Here is a 17,825-nt window from a genome sequence, read left to right as displayed (position 1 = left end):
GGATCAGAAAGGGGGTGGGGATGGAGGAGAGAGTTCATGATCTAAAATTGTTGAATTCAATATTCAGTGCGGATGGCTGTAAAGTGCCTAGTCGGAAGATGAGGTGCTGTTCCTCCAGTTTGCGTTGAGCTTTACTGGAACAATGCAGCAAGCCAAGGACGGATATGTGGGCATAAGAGCAGGGTGGAGAGTGAAATGGCAAATGACAGGGAGGTCTGGGTCATGCTTGCAGATAGACCAAAGGTGTACTGCAAAGCGGTCACCCAGTCTGCGTTTGGCCTCTCCAATGTAGAGGAAACTGCATTGGGAGCATCGAATGCAATAGACTAAATTGAGGGAAGTGCAAGTGAAATGCTGCTTCACTTGAAAGGAGTGTTCGGACGCTTGGACAGTGAGGAGATGGGAAGTAAAGGGGCAGGTGTTGCACCTTCTGCGGTTGCATGGGAAGGTGCCGTGGGAGGGGGTTGAGGTGTAGGGGGTGATGGAGGAGTGGACCAGGGTGTCCTGGAGGGAACGATCCCTGCGGAATGCCACCAGGGGGGTGAAGGGAAGATGTGTTTGGTGGTGGCATCATGCTGGAGTTTGCGGAAATGGCAGAGGATGATCCTTTGAATGCGGAGGCTGGTGGGGTGATAAGTGAGGACAAGGGGCACCCTATCACGGTTCTGTTTGGGAGAGGAAGGTGTGAGGGCGGGTGCGCGGGAGATGGGCCGGACATAGTTGAGGGCCCTGTCAACCACCATGGGTGGAAAACCTCAGTTGAGGAAGAAGGAGGACATGTCAGAGGAACTGTTTTTGAAAGTGGCATCATCAGAACAGATGCGACGGAGGCGAAGGAACTGAGAAAATGGGATGGAGTCCTTACAGGAAGCGGGGTGTGAGGAGCTGTAGTCGAGGTAGCTGTGGGAGTCGGTAGGCTTGTAATGAATATTGGTGGACAGTCTATCACCAGAGATTGAGACAGAGAGGTCAAGGAAAGGAAGGGAAGTGTCAGAGGTGGACCATGTGAAAATGATAGAGGGGTGGAAATTGGAAGCAAAAATAATAAATTTTTCCAGGTCCAGACAAGAGAATGAAGTAGCATGGAAGTAATCATCGATGTACCAGAGAAAGAGTTGTGGGAGGGGGCCGGAGTAGGACTGGAACAAGGAATGTTCCACATACCCCATAAAGAGACAGGCATAGCTGGGGCCCATGTGGGTACCCATAGCCACACCTTTTATTTGGAGGAAGTGAGAGGAGTTTAAGGAGAAATTGTTCAGTGTGAGAACAAGTTCAGCCAGACAGAGGAGAGTAGTGGTGGATGGGGATCGTTAGGGCCTCTGTTCGAGGAAGAAGTAGAGAGCTATCAGACCACCCTGGTGGGGGATGGAGGTGTAGAGGGATTGGACGTCCATGGTGAAGAGGAAGCGGTTGGGGCCAGGGAACTGGAAATTGTTGATATGATGTAGGGTGTCAGAGGAATCACAGATGTAGGTGGCAAGGGACTGGACAAGGGGAGAGAGAATGGAGTCAAGATAGCAAGAAGTGAGTTCCATGGGGCAGGAACAGGCTGACATGATCGGTCTGCCGGGACAGTCCTGTTTGTGGATTTTGGGTAGGAGGTAGAAGCGTGGCCGTCCGAGGTTGGGAGACTATGAGGTTGGAAGCTGTGGAAGGAAGATCTCCAGAGGAGATGAGGTCAGTAACAGTCTTGGAAACAATGGCTTGATGTTCATTGGTGGGGTCATGGTCCAAGGGGAGGTAGGAGGAAGTGTCTGCGAGTTGACGCTCAGCCTCTGCGAGGTAGAGGTCAGTGCGCCAGACAACAACAGCACCACCCTTTTCAGCAGGTTTGATGACAATGTCGGGATTGGACCTGAGAGAACGGAGTGCAGCAAGTTCAGAGAGAGACAGGTTAGAGTGGGTGAGAGGAGCAGAGAATTTGAGACAATTGATGTCACGTCAACAGTTCTCAACGAAAAGATCAAGAGGAGGTAAGAATCCAGAGGGAGGGGTCCAGGTGGAGGGAGAATATTGGAGGCAGGTAAAAGGATTCATTGAACAGGGAGAAGACTCCTGCCCAAAGAAGTGAGCATGGAGACGAAGACAGCAGAAGAAGAGAAGAAGTGTTATCCCAGTTGGGTATAGAAATGAGATTCTGAGGACAGCGAAGATAAAAAAACACTTTTTTGGCTTGGATTGCATAGGGATGCAGTCAATATCTGTAGAACATGTCACAAAGGCTAGATGATAGGGAAACCACAAGTAGTGACTAAGCCGGCACCTTTAATTCCAATTCCAGCATTTGAAGAACCTTTTACAGGATCATGATTGATTGTGTAGGACCCGTCCCTAAGACTAAGGGCAGAAATTTCTGCTTGTCGGGCGGGTGGGCTCGAACCAATCTCCGGCAGACGGGGAGCCGATCCCCGCCAGAGAAGTGGGCCCCGCCGTCATTTTAAGTGGGCGGGCCAATTAAGGCCCACCCAGCATGACGCCCGCCGGGAAACGCTATGCGCTCCCTGTGCGGGCGGTGGGGTGGGAGGGATTCCCCAAAAGCGAGAGTTCGCTCTTTCACGCATGTGCACAAAATAGCGCACATCACCCTGAGGCTAGGTGCTGCCTCAGGGAGATCACTGAAAGTTGTACAAACATTAAAAATAAAAAAATTAAAATCCTTAACATGTGACAATAAGTTTCACAAAAACTTTATTACACTTTTTTAAACCCTACATGAAATCTCATCCCACCAGTGGATGAGGTTTCATGTTTTTTCTATTGCCCGCTGGGGCTCCTGGTCTGTCCGCCAACCTTAAGGTTGGACGGGCAGGTGCTTCAATTGTTTTAATGATACTGTCGGCGGGTGTACAGCTGATTTGGCTGTGCCCCCACCTTAGTGAAAATTTAAATGGGGCGGGATGACATAGGGGGATCCCCCCCGAAGTCATCCCGTGTCATTTTGCACATCAGTGAGTGGGCCCCACCCCCTGCTTGCTGATGGCAAAATTCAGCCCCATGTGTCTTACTGTTACCTTAATAAAAGTGTAACTGGGAGTTAGGTTGATTAGAGGATTTAGAAGTCATCTTAGTAGTAATTTGTAGATCTATGTAAGTATTTAAAATCATTTCTCCTATTAATAAATGTTTAATCTAGTTTTGTAAAAACCTATAAGACTTGGTGATCATATTAATACTGAATTCAGGCCACGCATCTCGAAATTTATACAAACTGCAAAACAAGTTCTGACAGTTGTTTCAAGTTTTCCTATGGGGTTTGAACAACTCAGCATTTACCATCGGCTGTGCCATAACGATCAGTTGAGTGGATGTGGCACAAAAAGGAGCTTAGGGATGGAGAGTTGGTTTGAAGAGGAACATGGAGAATGCTGTGATTTGGTCAGTTTTGGTTCATCTCTTATCTGATTATAAAAGATATCTGGCAGCATCGGCGGAGAGGAAAAGAGTTGACGTTTCGAGTCCTCATGACCCTTCGACAGAACTTGAGTTCGAGTCCAAGAAAGAGTTGAAATATAAGCTTATATTTCAACTCTTTCTTGGACTCGAACTCAAGTTCTGTCGAAGGGTCATAAGGACTCGAAACGTCAACTCTTTTCTTCTCCGCCGATGCTGCCAGACCTGCTGAGTTTTTCCAGGTAATTCTGTTTTTGTTTTGGATTTCCAGCATCCGCAGTTTTTTTGTTTTTATAAAAGATATCTGTTTGAACACTACATTATGTCTTTTTAATACAGTATTGTCAGCTTCTGTGAGAGCAAGGGATGGAAACGAATCTTGGACAACGCTCGAGAGGACTACTTACTGAAATGGACTGACACTAACACACCTTCCATCCACCAAGTCTTTCATGAAGGTATAAATGGCTGTCAGAATGGTCCAGATCAGTAGTTGTCATTATTATAATCTAACTAAGTCTTGCCATAGTGAGGTTTTAGATCTTCAGTAATATTATAGGATTATTTTATTCATTTGCAGTGGATAGGAGAACATCACTTCTTCATTTTGCATTGTATGTTGATTAAGTTGAGGTCTAGGAAATTCCTTCTAATGGCTTATGTTGTGTGATTGTGCAGCTTTTATCTTTTATTGTTATCTTTTATGTTAGCCTTTATTGCAAGGAGAGATCTTGTGACTCAGTGGTAGCATCCCTACCTCTGGGCCAGAAGCTTTGGGTTCAAGTCACATTTCAGGACTGGATAGCCAAGGAAGGTGTATTCTAACGCAGCTAACCAATCTGTGAATCCTTCCGATACTCCTATGGCAGGCTGTAAGCAGAGTTTCACGGTCAGCCATCTACAGAAGGCAACAACAAACCACGCCATAACCATGGAACAATCACAGAAATCCATGGTTGCCAATTGCCTTTCAGGGCATTGTACCTGAAGAGAGAGAGAGAGAGCCTTTATTGCAAGGGAATTGGAGAATAAGAGTAAGGATCTTGCTCCAATTGTATATGGCTTTAATGAGACCACACCTGGAGTGCTGTATGCCATTTTGCTTACTTAAGGAAGGATATATTTGCCAAACGGGGTGCAACAAAGATTCACTAGGTGGATTCCTGGGCCAAGAGGCCTATGAGGAGAGATTGAGTTGGTGAGAGGTGATCTTATTGAAATATATAAAATTCGTAGAGGGTTTGACAGGGACAGAAATGAGAGGCTATTTTCCCCTGGCTGGAGGGTCTATAACTAGGGATCATAGTCCTAAATGACTGATCCCTTATCCCGAGACTGAGATGAGGAGGAATTTCTTCACTCAGAGGTTGTGAGTCTTTAGAATTCTCTACCCTAGATAGCTGTGGATGCTCTGTTGTTGAAATCAATAGATTTTTGGACACCAAGGGCATAAGGGATATGGGGACAGAGCGGGAAAGTGCACGAGGTGAAAGATCAGCTATGATATTATTGACTGGCAGAACAGGCTTAAGGGGCCAAGTGGCCTACTCCAGTTCCTGTTTTTATAATACTCCTGAACAACAAATACCTGCACATAGTTAGGTCTGTGGGTGGTGCTTTTTCATTGAATTATTGTGCACCTTATGACAGATATTGTTAATGTCAGCGTCAAGCACTTCTAAGTGACATACAACAAAATCAGATGCAAAGTGATCTTTATCACTTTTTCTATCCATATTGGGCAATATTTACACAAGTTCCAGTAAAACCTCTCTTTATATAGCACTTTTAACACAAATTATTCCAAGATGCTTCACAGAGGCAAAATGGAAGCTTGATCAAAGAAGGATATTAGAAGAAGGGTGACCAAAAGCTTGGCCAAGTTTTGGGGTTGCAAGAAGGGTCAGGGAGAGGGGTTTATGGAGGGAACTCTAGAATGAAACTTAGATAATTGAAGGGATTTAAACACAAGATGAGAATTTTAAATAGAGTCTTTGGGGCATCGTACATCAGCGAGGATAGGAGTGATAGGTGAATAGGACTTGGTGCGAGATAGGATTTGGACAGTAGAGTTTTTAAGGACATCAAATCTATAAATACCTAATTTATGAGTTATCAGTAAAATAAAGCTGGTATATCAATAGGTTGTTTGTAGTTTGGGTTGCTACTGTGTGAAATTTCTGTAACATTACAGCAAGTTAGTGCAGTATTAAAGCCAATGACATCCACTAATTTAGAGGATTGGAGGGCATTTATCAATAAAAAACAGTACAAGGTGTATCATTGATTAACTTTGCTAATGTTTATATCTTTGGTTTCTGTCATTCTAATAGGTAAACAGATGTTAAACCAGATCCCAAACAATAAGGTTCTAACTACGAAGTTTGGCCTCTGCTCTTCTCTTAAGGACAATGAACGTATAATGAATAAGTATGGCAGGATCATGTTTTCAAAGTAAGTGTACTTATAGCTTGCATTTTCCTCCAAGTCATTTTCTTTTTGAAGTTTGATTAAAACAATGTTAGAATGCCTAATTAATTGAGACTTGCCCATCATATTTTGGTAAAAATGTAACAAAACAGTAATTGCAAGTCATTGGCATTAATTTTAATTGGCCACCCCACCGTTTTTTTAAATCTCACTACACAATTGAACTACAAAGCAGCTTGAGCTATTTTAGCTCCCTGTGCTCTAGGCACTTGTCTGAATAAGTTGAAATAAGGTACACAAGGCAATGAATATAACCACTGTTAATATCAAAATGAAGCTCCTGCCCAATTTTGCTGTAAACTCACAAGGCTTGGCTTCAACCCAAATGGAAATTTGTCCATGGAGCACAATGGATGGAGATTGCCACTTGATTTTTCTGCCTCCAGTGCCCATCGCTATGCAGCATCATCAATGACAATGACTGGAAAATCTCTTCCAGTGTGTTTCATTTTCTTGTAGTGAGTTTGAAAGTAGCTTCCTACCATGCAGGTCATTGTCATAAATGTTGCAGTTTTATACGTTTTCTGTCTCTTTTTTACAAATGCTATTTTTAAAGTTTTTCTTTCGCTCAACTTTTTCCTATTTCTGCTCAAATCATTTTAGTTAGTTCCTGCATTTCCCAGGAATATGATTTCAACATCGGTTGCTACCTAGGGCAGTCAGTCTCTTGTCTCTTGCCTGGCCATAGTGACATCTCTCTACTAATCCTGCAGGTACCTGATAATAACATGATGACAAGTAATTGTTAGATTAATGGCACTCTCAGGAGGGAAGGGGAAGAAAAGAAGACTTGCTGAAGATCGTATTAAGCAATAATCAATAAGTGGCAAGGAACATTTGCACCACACGATGCCAAGCAATGACCACCTCCAACAAGACAGACTCTAACCATTTCCCCTTGAATGTCAGTGGCATTACCATCATTGAATCCTATGCCATCAACATCCTGGGGGGGTGTTACCATTGACCAGAAAATTAACTGAACCAGCCATATAAATACTGTGGCTGCAAGAGCAGGTCAGAGGCTGGCAGTTCTGCAGTGAATAACTCAGCTCTTGACTCCCAAAGCCTGTTCAACATCTATGGCACAAGTCAGGAGCGTGATGGAATACTCGCTACTTGCCTGGATGAGTGCAGATCCAACCATACTCCAGAAGTGAGACAGCATCCAGGACAAAGCAGCCTGCTTGATTGGCACCCTGTCAACCACCTCAAATTTCCTCCACCACCAGTGCATAGTGACAGCAGTGCATATTATCTACAAGACACACTGCAGCCACTTGCCAAGATTCCTACAACATCACCTTCCAAACCCACGACTTCTATCACCTGGAAGGATAACACCAGTAGATGCATGGGAACACCACCCATGCATGGAGTTCCCCTCCATGCCACACATCATTCTGACTTGGAACTATAACACCATTCCTTTACTTTCCCTGGATCAAAATCCTGGAACTCCCTTCCTAACAATACTGTGGGTGTACCTATACCAGATGGACTGCAGCGGTTCAAGAAAGCGGCCCAACACCACTTTCTCAGGGGCAATTAGATGTCAGTGATGTCCGTAATCCCATGAAGGAATATAAAAAAATCCTTCCTGTAAATCAGCTGGTGAAATGAAGCAACTAACATTTTTTCCTTAGATGCTAATTAACAGTTTGATGACTGGTTAAAAAGTCAGACTGAAAGTTAGCAGGAATAATCAATTGGCCAGACTGCATACGCTAGCATAAATTTTCCAACAACTCTGGCAAGTGTGAGCAGTTTCCCAATTTTGGCATGTAATATGCAAAGTGCCACACCAGGAGCATGCAATCAGAATATTTCTTGCCGCAATTTTCCTTGCTGAGATGAAGTATTACCTGTGGACTGTAATTGGGTTAAATACTGAAAGGCTGCTATGCTGAAGCTTTTTTCAATCACCTCAAGGGATATTTGAAAGAATCTTCTCTTCCTGGACATATCCCCTGAGGAGACTAAATGATTGAAGGTGCCCTTGAGACAGTAAATTGGATGGTTAAAAGGAGTGGGCTCAGTGGATCAAATGGCATTTTCATGTTCTGTACTCAATAATTCTCTTTATAATAATTACAGTATGCAAACTGAACATCTGAAATTATTCTGACATTTTTCAGCCAAACTGTCGCTGGTCGTGGCAGTCGATTATGTTGCTTTATGTTTCAAAGGTTAGTGGCACATTGGAACACTGAAAAATGTAGCCACTGTAAATGTAAAGACGTTAGCCACCCTGTATCTGTGCTTCCACCTCCCCTGGAAGTGCCCTGGTATTGTGACCTGATGATATAAACTGGGTGCTATGTGTTGAAGAGAAATGAAACAGGGACACTTGCTTATATGATGCATGACTTCAGGATGTCCCAAAGTGTTTACAGCCAATGAATTAATTTTGAAGTGTAATGTTGTAGTAAACATGGCATCCGGTTTTCATGCAGCAAGAATCCACAAAGAGCAACGAGATAATGGTCAGATTAATTTGGCTGTTTTAGTAATGTTGGTTGAGAGATAATACAGTAAGTCCCCATTTTAAGTTGGATATAAGGGAGCCAGGATTTCCATTAGGATTTCCACTTTAGCAGTTTTTGTGTCAGGGAGGGTATGGTGTCACCTGACCTGATCAGTGCCATTTTGGAGTGGCTCCTCCCACTTTCTGACCCTCACCTTCGCTGCCTCTCTCATTCACTGCTTCCCTCCCTGATCGTCCCACTCGCAGCTCCTCTCACCCTCTCTTTCCATCTTGCTACCCCTCTCCTGAGCCCTCACTCGCAGCAAGTGTTTGGGAGAATGAAGCGGGGCACGCAGCAAGCAGGAAGGTAGTCCAGCGGGAGAGGGAAGTGGCAAGAGGGAGGGTTGGCAAGCGGGAGAAGGAAGCAGCAACCAGGAGGGAGAGGGAAGCAGCGAGCGGGAGAAAGTTGGCATCTGGGAGGGTCAGCCAGTGGGAGCGGCAGCAAGTAGGCAATAAGCAGAAAGAGTTAGCATATATGTTTAAATTCATTTTATATTGAAAGCTAGTTAATTTACAAATGCAGGAATTTAGGAATGTACAGTATTTCACCTTACAGGGTATATTGTTTTAATGTATTTTTCTGATGAGACGTCCTACAGAACCTAACTACAGCTTTTACGTTGATTGTAATGGAAAAATCTGATTCGCTTAACGTTGCACTTTTCGGGAATGCAGCTACAACGTTAAGCGAAGAATTGCTGTCTTGGCTATGATACCAGGGAGAACTCCCCTGTCCTTCTTTGAAATAGAAGGGATCTTTTGCATTCACCTGAGAAGGCAGACAGGGCCTCAGTTTAATGTCCCATCCAAAAATCAGCACCTTTGATAGTGCAGCTCACTGTCAGCACTGCACTGGACTGTCATCCTAGATATTGTGCTCCAGGTTCTAGAGTGAGACTTGAACCCACAACCTTCTGCCGTAGAGGCAAGGTGCTATGACCTGAGCCACGGGTAGGAAGCAGGGTGAAAGAAGAGTGCTTGCAAACCGTGAGACAGAACTAAAGTAAGCTGGCTACTTCTGAAACAAAACAGATTGGGTTTTCCTTTTTGTTCTATCTTTCTTCTCTAAATAAAAAGCTGCCTACTTTCATTTGAGCCTAAACTGAAGTTTCTCACTTCCTAACATTAAGAATAAACTAGATAAGAATCATTGAACTAGGTATGCATGATGCAAAAAAAACCCTTTACTTCCTATTAACAATGAGAAACAGTCACCAGGTGATAAGAAACTGCAAACTGGTGGAAGTGCTCAGTGTAGCCAGTACAATCATCATTCTCACTGTGATGGTACTCCCCCAACATGAGAAATGATTCCTGTTCTTCATTGAAACAGGACCTTGTATTATTTCTGCTTTTCAGCATGATTCCCGGGGAAGTGCAGGAATTTATTCTTCGATAAAAACCCTCCATCAATATTTCAAATTATTGGGTCAAGTTTTAATGTTTAAATTGATTTAAAGCAACTGCAAATTTGTATCAACACAGTCTGGACAGTGTGGTTTATTTATTTGTACCTAGATCTGGGCGACAATAGTAAGGCTCAGATTTATTGCCCATCCTTCATTGCCCTGAGCAGGTGACGGTGGGCTGCCTTTCTTGAATTGCTGAAGTCCTTTGCTAATGGTGCATCTACACTGGTATTAGACAGATGATTAAGGAACAGTGTTATATGTTCAAATTAGGATGGCAAGTAACCAGAATGCAGTAGTCTTTCCACAGCATTGCTGCTTTTGACTTCCTGAAGAGTAGAGGTCAGGTGCTGTTGAAGTACCCTTGGCAAGTTGTGGCAGTGCATCCTTTAGATTGTACATATAGCAGCTGCAGTGAGTTGCTGGTGAAGAGTCCAGGCACTGAGCAAATTGCTCTGCCTTGGATGTTGTTGAGCTTCTTGAGCTCAGTTGACTCTGCCAGTAGGTCCTCTTTATTGGGCTGCTGAATTAATCAGTCCTGTAGCTGTTAGGAGCAGATTTCTAAAATAATTACAGAAGGTGAAGTATTTGTAGCAGCAGGTAAAAATACAATGGAAAATGCGGTATTTACCAGTTGGTGACTTATTTGACACGTCAGAGAGCAACATCAGAAGGATTGGTCTGAAGTGTTACTGAAACAGTGGGGGTAATTTTGAAATAAAAACAGAAAGTGCTGGAAAAACTCAGCAGGTCTGGCAGCATCTGTGGAGAGGGAAACAGAGTTAACGTTTCGAGTCCGTATGACTCTTTTTCAGAGCTAATCAGAGGTAGCAATGTGATGGATTTTATACTGTTTAAGAGGGGGTGGAGCAAGTGGAGCAAAATAGAAGGTCAGGAATAGTGACCATGACATCTTTGTCAATCTTTTCTTAGCTCCCAACTTCTATTTTGCTCACCTGCTCTATCCCCACTTAAACAGTATAAAATCCATCATATTGCTACCACTGATTAGCTCTGAAAAAGAGTCATATGGACTCGAAACGTTAACTCTGTTTCTCTCACCACAGATGCTGCCAGACCTGCTGAGTTTTTCCAGCACTTTCTGTTTTTATTTCAGATTTCTGGCATCCGCAGCATTTTGCTTTTATTTTGGGGGGTAATTTTGACTTTGGTTCTTGGTGTGAGATGCCCAATGTTAAATCAGCCGACTGTTACCCATCTTTTCCAATTTCCATAATCGAAATAATAATCAGGAGAAATTATTATGGGTGGCTGCTCCAAATCACCCATTTTACTTCACCAGCCAAAGTCAACGTCACCCACGTGTGCATGGGAGCTGATTTTATAGCAATGGAATGATAAAATTCAACTCCCTCATAATGTTTTACAATCAGAATTCACTTTCTAAACAGCCAAAAATGTTTTTTTTAATGTCCAGAAAGAGAAAACACAAAGGAATCAAAGTCAACTCCTGAATTACCTATTTGAATTTTAGAAGGCTGTGCTGGTAGTAAGTCTCCCTCTATAGGTTGGGGTGGGGAACAATAGGGACAATTTTCAATCCCAGACCTGGCACTGCGCTGAACAGTCAGGAGGACCGAGACCAGCCTGAAATTGGGTGTTGGGCCACATTAACATTTTATGCCCGTCAGGCCCCCACAGGCACATTTGAAGAGGGCACTGCCAACAGCAGCCTGAAGTAAGGTCCTGAGGAGAGGAGGGTTAAAGGAGGCATTGACAGGGGATGACGACTGCTCCTCCCCCTCTTGAATCCACAGGGTGATTTTTTTGAACGTTTGTTTAAAAAGATTTTATCTATAGTTGACAAGTCGCTACAGAAATTTCTTGAAAGAGGATCCACAATGAGCCTTAGGCTCCTCATCTGCATTTTTACATCTGATTTAGGCGGCCAATGAGGGTGATTAAACTAGCCTGACCCACTTTTGGGTTGGAGGTTTTTCTAGGTTTCCATGGGGCATCCATACCCTCATTGCCCCCATTTTTCACCTGTAAAACAGATATAACAAGGTCAGTTGCTACCTCAGTGACAGAGATTAGCATTTGATAGGAACCTGGCCCGGTAATTGGGTGCTACGGAATTTATAATGAGGTAAGTTCCGGATCTCGGTCATAGACCAGAAGCCAGAGGTAGGTTCATTGGAGAGTGAGTCAACTCAAGGCAACTAGCTGCCTCAAAAAGCAGCATTGGCAGAGGTCTGTGAGCAGGACACCTGGTTGTCAGGCAGCAGTGTGGAGAAAAAAACCCGGTGAAAGAGAAAATAATGACATAAGAATGCAGATGACAATAGGAGGCATATATCATCTTTGTTCTGTACTTTCACAGAATGGTTACAGCACAGAAGGAGGCCATTTGGCCTGGCACAGCATGGCTATATTGTTTCATGATGTAACTTGGGGGGATCTTCTCTATGATGGACCCGCATTTGCAATTCTTTTTTAGCTGAGGTTCAATGTTATACAATTCTATGTTTAAGAAATAATTTGAATAGCACAAATCAAAATATGAAAAGACAAATTAAAACAAGGCAGTGGCAGACATTTAAGGGGGTATTTCAGAATACACAGAATAGATACATTCCAACGAGAAAGAAGGATTCCAAGGGATCACCCTCTGTGGTTAACTAAAGTTTAAAAATAGTATCAAACTTTTTTAAAAAAGCATATAATTCTGCAAGGATGGGTGGCTGGTCAGAAGATGGGACAGAATATTAAAAAAAGCAAAGAATGACTAAAAGATTAATAAGGAGGGAAAAATTAGAGCATGAGAGAATGCTAGCTAGAAATATAAAGACAGATTGTAAGAGTTTATATAGATGTTTAAAAAGAAGAGTCAACAAAGTGAGCATTGGCCCTGTAGAAAGCGAATCTGGGGAATTCATAACAAAAAATAAGGAGATGGCAGATGAGTTGAACAGGGATTTTGCATCAGTCAGGAAGTAGAAGGGAGGGAGGAACTCAAGAAAATTACAATCACTAGGGAAGTGGTACTGAGCAAATTGTTGGAGCTGCGGGCTGACAATTCCTCAGGTCCTAATGGACTTCATCCTAAGGTCTTAAAGAAGTGGCTAGTAAGACAGTTGATTCGTTGGTTTTAATCTTCCAAAATTCCATCAATTCAAGAAGGTTCCATTAGATTGGAAAATAGCAAATGTATTCAAAAAGACACGGTGACAGAAAGCAGGAAACTAGCTTAACATCTGTTGCAGGGAAAATGTTAGAAGCTATTACTAAAGACATTATACCAGGGCACTTAGAAAAATCCAAGGTAATCAGGCAGATTCAACATGGCGGAATTGAGTACAAAAGTAAGGAAGTTCAGTTGTACAGGGCATTGGTGAGACCACATCTGGAGCATTATGTACAGTATCATCCTCTTATTTAAGGAAGGATGAAAATGCATTGGAAGCAGTTCAGAGAAGGTTTACTAGATTAATACCTGGAATGGGCGGTTTGTCTTATGAGGAGAGGTTAGACAGACTCAGCATGTATCCGCTGGAATTTAGAAGAGGAAGAGGCGACTTGATTGAGGTATTGACAGAGTGGATGTGGAAAGGCTGTTCCCTTTTGTGGGGGAATCTAGAACTAGGGGTCACTGTTTAAAAATAAAGGGTAGCTCATTTTTTCTCTCAGGGTCGTGAGTCTTTGGAACTCTCGTCCTCAAAAGGTGGTGGAAGCAGAGTCTTTGAATATTTTTAAGGCAGAGCTAGATAGATTCTTGATAAGCAAGGACGTGAAAGATTATTGGGGGTAGGCAGGAATGTGGAGTTGATCAGACATGACATTATTGAATGGCAAAGCAGGGTCAAGGGCCCAATGGGCCTACTCCTCCTAATTTGTTTGTCCTTATGTACCTGTTTCCCACATACAACAGAGAGAGTTTCTACCCATGGCACTTCAAATAACTGTAAAGTAACCACAGAAAAAGCAATCAGATCATCAGATAAGCTTTCAAAATGATTCCTTCTTCATATTTTTTGCTGAATATTTTCAAGGTTCATGAAACTGGAAGAATTTTATCCTGAAACGTACCGTATGGATCTTAGAAGTGAACGTTATGCTTTCTATCAGGTCTTCCAAGGTGAGGTCTTCTCTCATTTTAAAAAAGTTATTCCTTCTTTTCCCCATTGGTTCTTTTTATTCCATGGCATTCTGCTTCCCTAGCCCCAGATTCCTGCAACTGTTTAGTAACGCATCAGATTTCATTGGGCTGACTCATTCTCTTATTTACTACATGGCTTGACTGCCTCCCTAGGATTGTCTGAATGCCATTCAGGTGGGCAGTTATAAGTTCTTCCTCTGTGAGGAGCATGAAATTGCTACACCAGTGTCCTGTTCCTCCAGCTGACCGATCTCAATCACTATAGACGAAGCTTTTCCCCCAATTTTACACAGGTTGTCTCTGACAGGGTCAGATATGATTCACGTTCGATTCTTTCCCCTTCCATTTTTGAGCCATGGGTAATTCACTCCTCTCCAATGACCTCTGCCTGACATAACCTGTGTGGAATATGAAGTATTGCAGGCCAGCTGTGGTGAGTCCAACCATTCAAAGTGCACAGAGAGCAGCAAGTGATATTGACTTGGCAAAGGAGAATTTTTCTTCTTTGGGTCAAATGACCTTGGGACTTGGAAGGACATAAGAAGTCAAATAAATTCTTATGGTGGATTAAGAACTCGAGCCAAAGTCAGCATTATAGCTTGGAATTGTATTAAGCCTCCCACATGCTGAAAGCACAGGTGCAAAAGCTTCATTTTTTAGGGAGCATTAAATTTAGATTTTTACAACCTCTGAAATATGCTTGTGTAATTGAATTATACAGAATAATTTAAACTAATGAATTTCTTATGATTAATTGGCCCCTCTGAAGTGATGTTTACTGTTCAGGTATTTTGGGTCAGCTGTTATTCCCAATATTTGAAGGTAGTTTCCGGATATAAGGAGAAGGTTTCAGAATATGAATCTGGAGTACATAAAGAACACTGTGACGGTAATTGGTAACACAAAACCACAAAGTGGGGAGAAAGTACAGTTTAACAGGCAATACTCTGCAAGCTGATAGTCAGGAAGAGAAGAAGGTGACTGAATTATCAGGATGACCACAGATGATGACTCACATCTGGTATATTCCAGTGACAAAACCAGAGCATTGTAAAAGACGTCAGCTGATATTAGTCAACATTACAGTTAGCTAGTGCCTTAAGGAAGTAATTGTATACATTTTTTTTTGTTTGTGCTGCTGTGAAACATGCTTTACATCAGAAAATAATTTTTGAATTTTCTGGCTAAAATTGAATTTTAATTGAAATTGAATTTTTGGAACCCTGAGACCCTGACTGAGAAAAGAATTCCCAGCTATGATCTAATCAAATTATAATTGAAATACGTTGTGACTTTACTTGGATCACTGGGCAATTGGAGAGAGAAGGTCATGTGACAAGCCAAACCTTTGTGTGTTTTAAGCACCCTACTTTCTCTCTTGAACAGGACAAACAACTGAGCCACTGAAGGAACAAAACCCTGAGTGGATTCCTTTTCTCTCTCTCGCTCCCCATCCAGCTTGCAAGTTTTTGAACCGTATCTGCTGATTTTGACCATCCAGGTTTAGCAGACAGACTTTAAAAGAATTTAGCCCAGTGCTGTTGTCTCCAGAAAAACAGATGAATCGTCCAGCTACACCTTTAAACAGCATCGATGCCAGAAGCGATGGGACTACCGCATGAGAGCAGCAGGACCTCTGAGTGAAAGCAGGGAGATCACTGAATTCAGCCTGAAGCTTGCCAAATTACCAAAATCCATGTACCCTTTTAATTTTACAGGACTCCAAATTACTTAATCTGTCCCCCCACTCAGCAATCTATTTGTGTGTATGAATTGCTTTTGACAGATGTGTATGTATGTTTGACATAGACCTCACCTACGAGGACCTCAGAAATGTGATTCTCCTCAAGGAGTTCAAAAACTCCCTTCTGCTTTCTGTAAAGACCCACATGGACGAACAAAGAGTCTCCAAAGCCAGACAGGCAGCTATCATAGCAGATGACTTTGAATCAACACACAGGCCCCTAACTCAAAATAAACTGAGATCTGGTAGCCTATATAGGCTCAGGCTTGTGAGAAAAGGGGATTAAAGAAGGAAATACAGATCAATCTCCAACTATTAAAAAAAAGGAACAAAGATAGTTAACCAGTAGGGGCCCAGTGTGTTTTCATGGTGGAAAGCTCGGACACCTGAGGGAGAATTGTTGGCTAAGAAACTCGCAGGCGGTGCTGCAGTTAAGACAGTGTCTGTGGCCAAGAAGGCCATAAGCCTGTGTTCCAATGTGGCCAATGGCCAGAATACCTTCCAGGATTTTCTGTTTAAAGGGAAAGTGATCTTTAGTTTTTCCAAAAAGCCAGAAAAGGAGATCAACATTCTTAGAGGTACTGGTTATGGCAGGAGACAGAGATTTTACACTTGAAAGCAGAGTGAACTCCAGTGTGCTGGTTAAGGGACTTACTGGAAAATGTGTCGAGGTTCCATTAATAAAAAATTACCTGCTTACCAATATAGGGAGTTGACCTCTTGCTGGGCAATGACTGAGCAGGATGTCAAGTACTGTGTCCAGAGCCAATTACAGAGACTGGGGAAACTGATGGGAACCAGCAAAATTCTGCCCAGGTGCAGAGGGCTGAGGGGGGGGTCCCAAAGATTCCACAGTAGACAATAGAGTCAGCAAAGATTAAGGAGGCTCCAGGAAAACCAATAGAATGTAAAGGGGCCAGGGTAGAACCTGTAGAGTTAAAAGAGCCCAGGAGATTTAAAAGACCAAAATAGAGCTAGAGGAAAGCAATAGTGCAGGGTTTGAAGGAAATGCACCTAAGGTGTGGCTGGCAGAAACTTTCTTCCAGGATTTAAATAGGAACCAGGGAAGTTCCCAAGCTTGCCAATGGAAATGAGGGAAACGCCTCACCTAGTCAAAGTGCCACAGGGGAGTGCAACGGAGGCTGGACAGCTACTGGCACGCAGTAGTGCCCAAGAGAACTTGGGAGTGGCTGGGGTAAAACCCATTCCAAAACAAAAAGGGGAGTAATACAACCCTTTGGAAAACACAAGGGAAATACAAGTGAAGTTAGTGTGACACTGCCCACTAAAGGATCAAATGGTCAAGTTCAGATTTCAAATCTAACTAAACCCAGCAACCCATGAAGGTGCAGGAGGAAACCTCAGACACTTTACCGCAGTTTAAAAACCCTTTACCACCCACTTTCACCCTAGAAAGAAGATTTATCAAAGTACCAGACACAGAACCCATGGGTTGTGGACACTGCATTTAAAGGGTTAAGAACTTTACAGGCAGCGCAATGATGCGGAAGCAAAAATTTGCATAGTATAAGCCTGAGAAGATCACTCCAGAACAGACTGTGAAATCTAACCTCTTCAAAAACTCAGACATTGAACTTGAATTCCCACTAAATTCGAAATTCACAAAAAAAAACTATGGACGCTGGCATTAAAATACCCAGAGCACTACCAGCAGATGTTAATGAAAACCAAACCCCAGTGGATGATACCTAACAGGGATTTAGACTGGAAAAGGCCAGAAGGCACCAGTTTTCTGAAACAAATGCCTTCCTTAAACAGGACCCCAACATGAAAAGCGATTCACTTATAACTGTGTCTCACCCAAAGAGGGTGATGAGAAATTCGACCTTAAACAGAGCAGAGCTAAGATTGATAAGTGAGTGTTTGAGTATGAATGTGTGTTCATGGTTTTTTTTGAGCAAGCTCAATAATGAAATGCTAACATTGTAGCACCTGCTGCCTCTGCAGAACTGGACAACCAACTGAGACGCTGAAGGAACAAGACGCAGGGCGGGATTTTCCGGCCTCACCCGCTGCTGGGATTGTCTGATCCCATCAAATATCCATGGACTTTTGGCTGAGCCACTAAATCTCCCGCGGCAGCTCCCGCCCACCATGGGAGCGGAAAATCCCAGCCTCTCC

The 17,825-nt window shown here is 43.0% G+C and overlaps 1 protein-coding gene across 1 annotated transcript in view; it reads left to right on the top strand.

Moving 5' to 3' along the window:
• The window catches only part of ttll10 (tubulin tyrosine ligase-like family, member 10), a 91,937-nt gene that overhangs the window by 57,875 nt on the left and 16,237 nt on the right, over positions 1-17,825 (top strand). The window contains exons 3-5 of the mRNA XM_041207011.1: positions 3,733-3,851; positions 5,727-5,847; positions 13,833-13,918. Of these exons, the coding sequence (XP_041062945.1) occupies positions 3,733-3,851; positions 5,727-5,847; positions 13,833-13,918 (326 nt within the window). The remainder of the gene's footprint in view (positions 1-3,732; positions 3,852-5,726; positions 5,848-13,832; positions 13,919-17,825) is intronic.

Source organism: Carcharodon carcharias, chromosome 15, assembly GCF_017639515.1.
Source record: "Carcharodon carcharias isolate sCarCar2 chromosome 15, sCarCar2.pri, whole genome shotgun sequence".
NCBI lineage: Eukaryota > Metazoa > Chordata > Chondrichthyes > Lamniformes > Lamnidae > Carcharodon > Carcharodon carcharias.
Note: the sequence above shows the minus strand (reverse complement) of the source record. Positions and strands in the feature narration are given on the sequence as shown.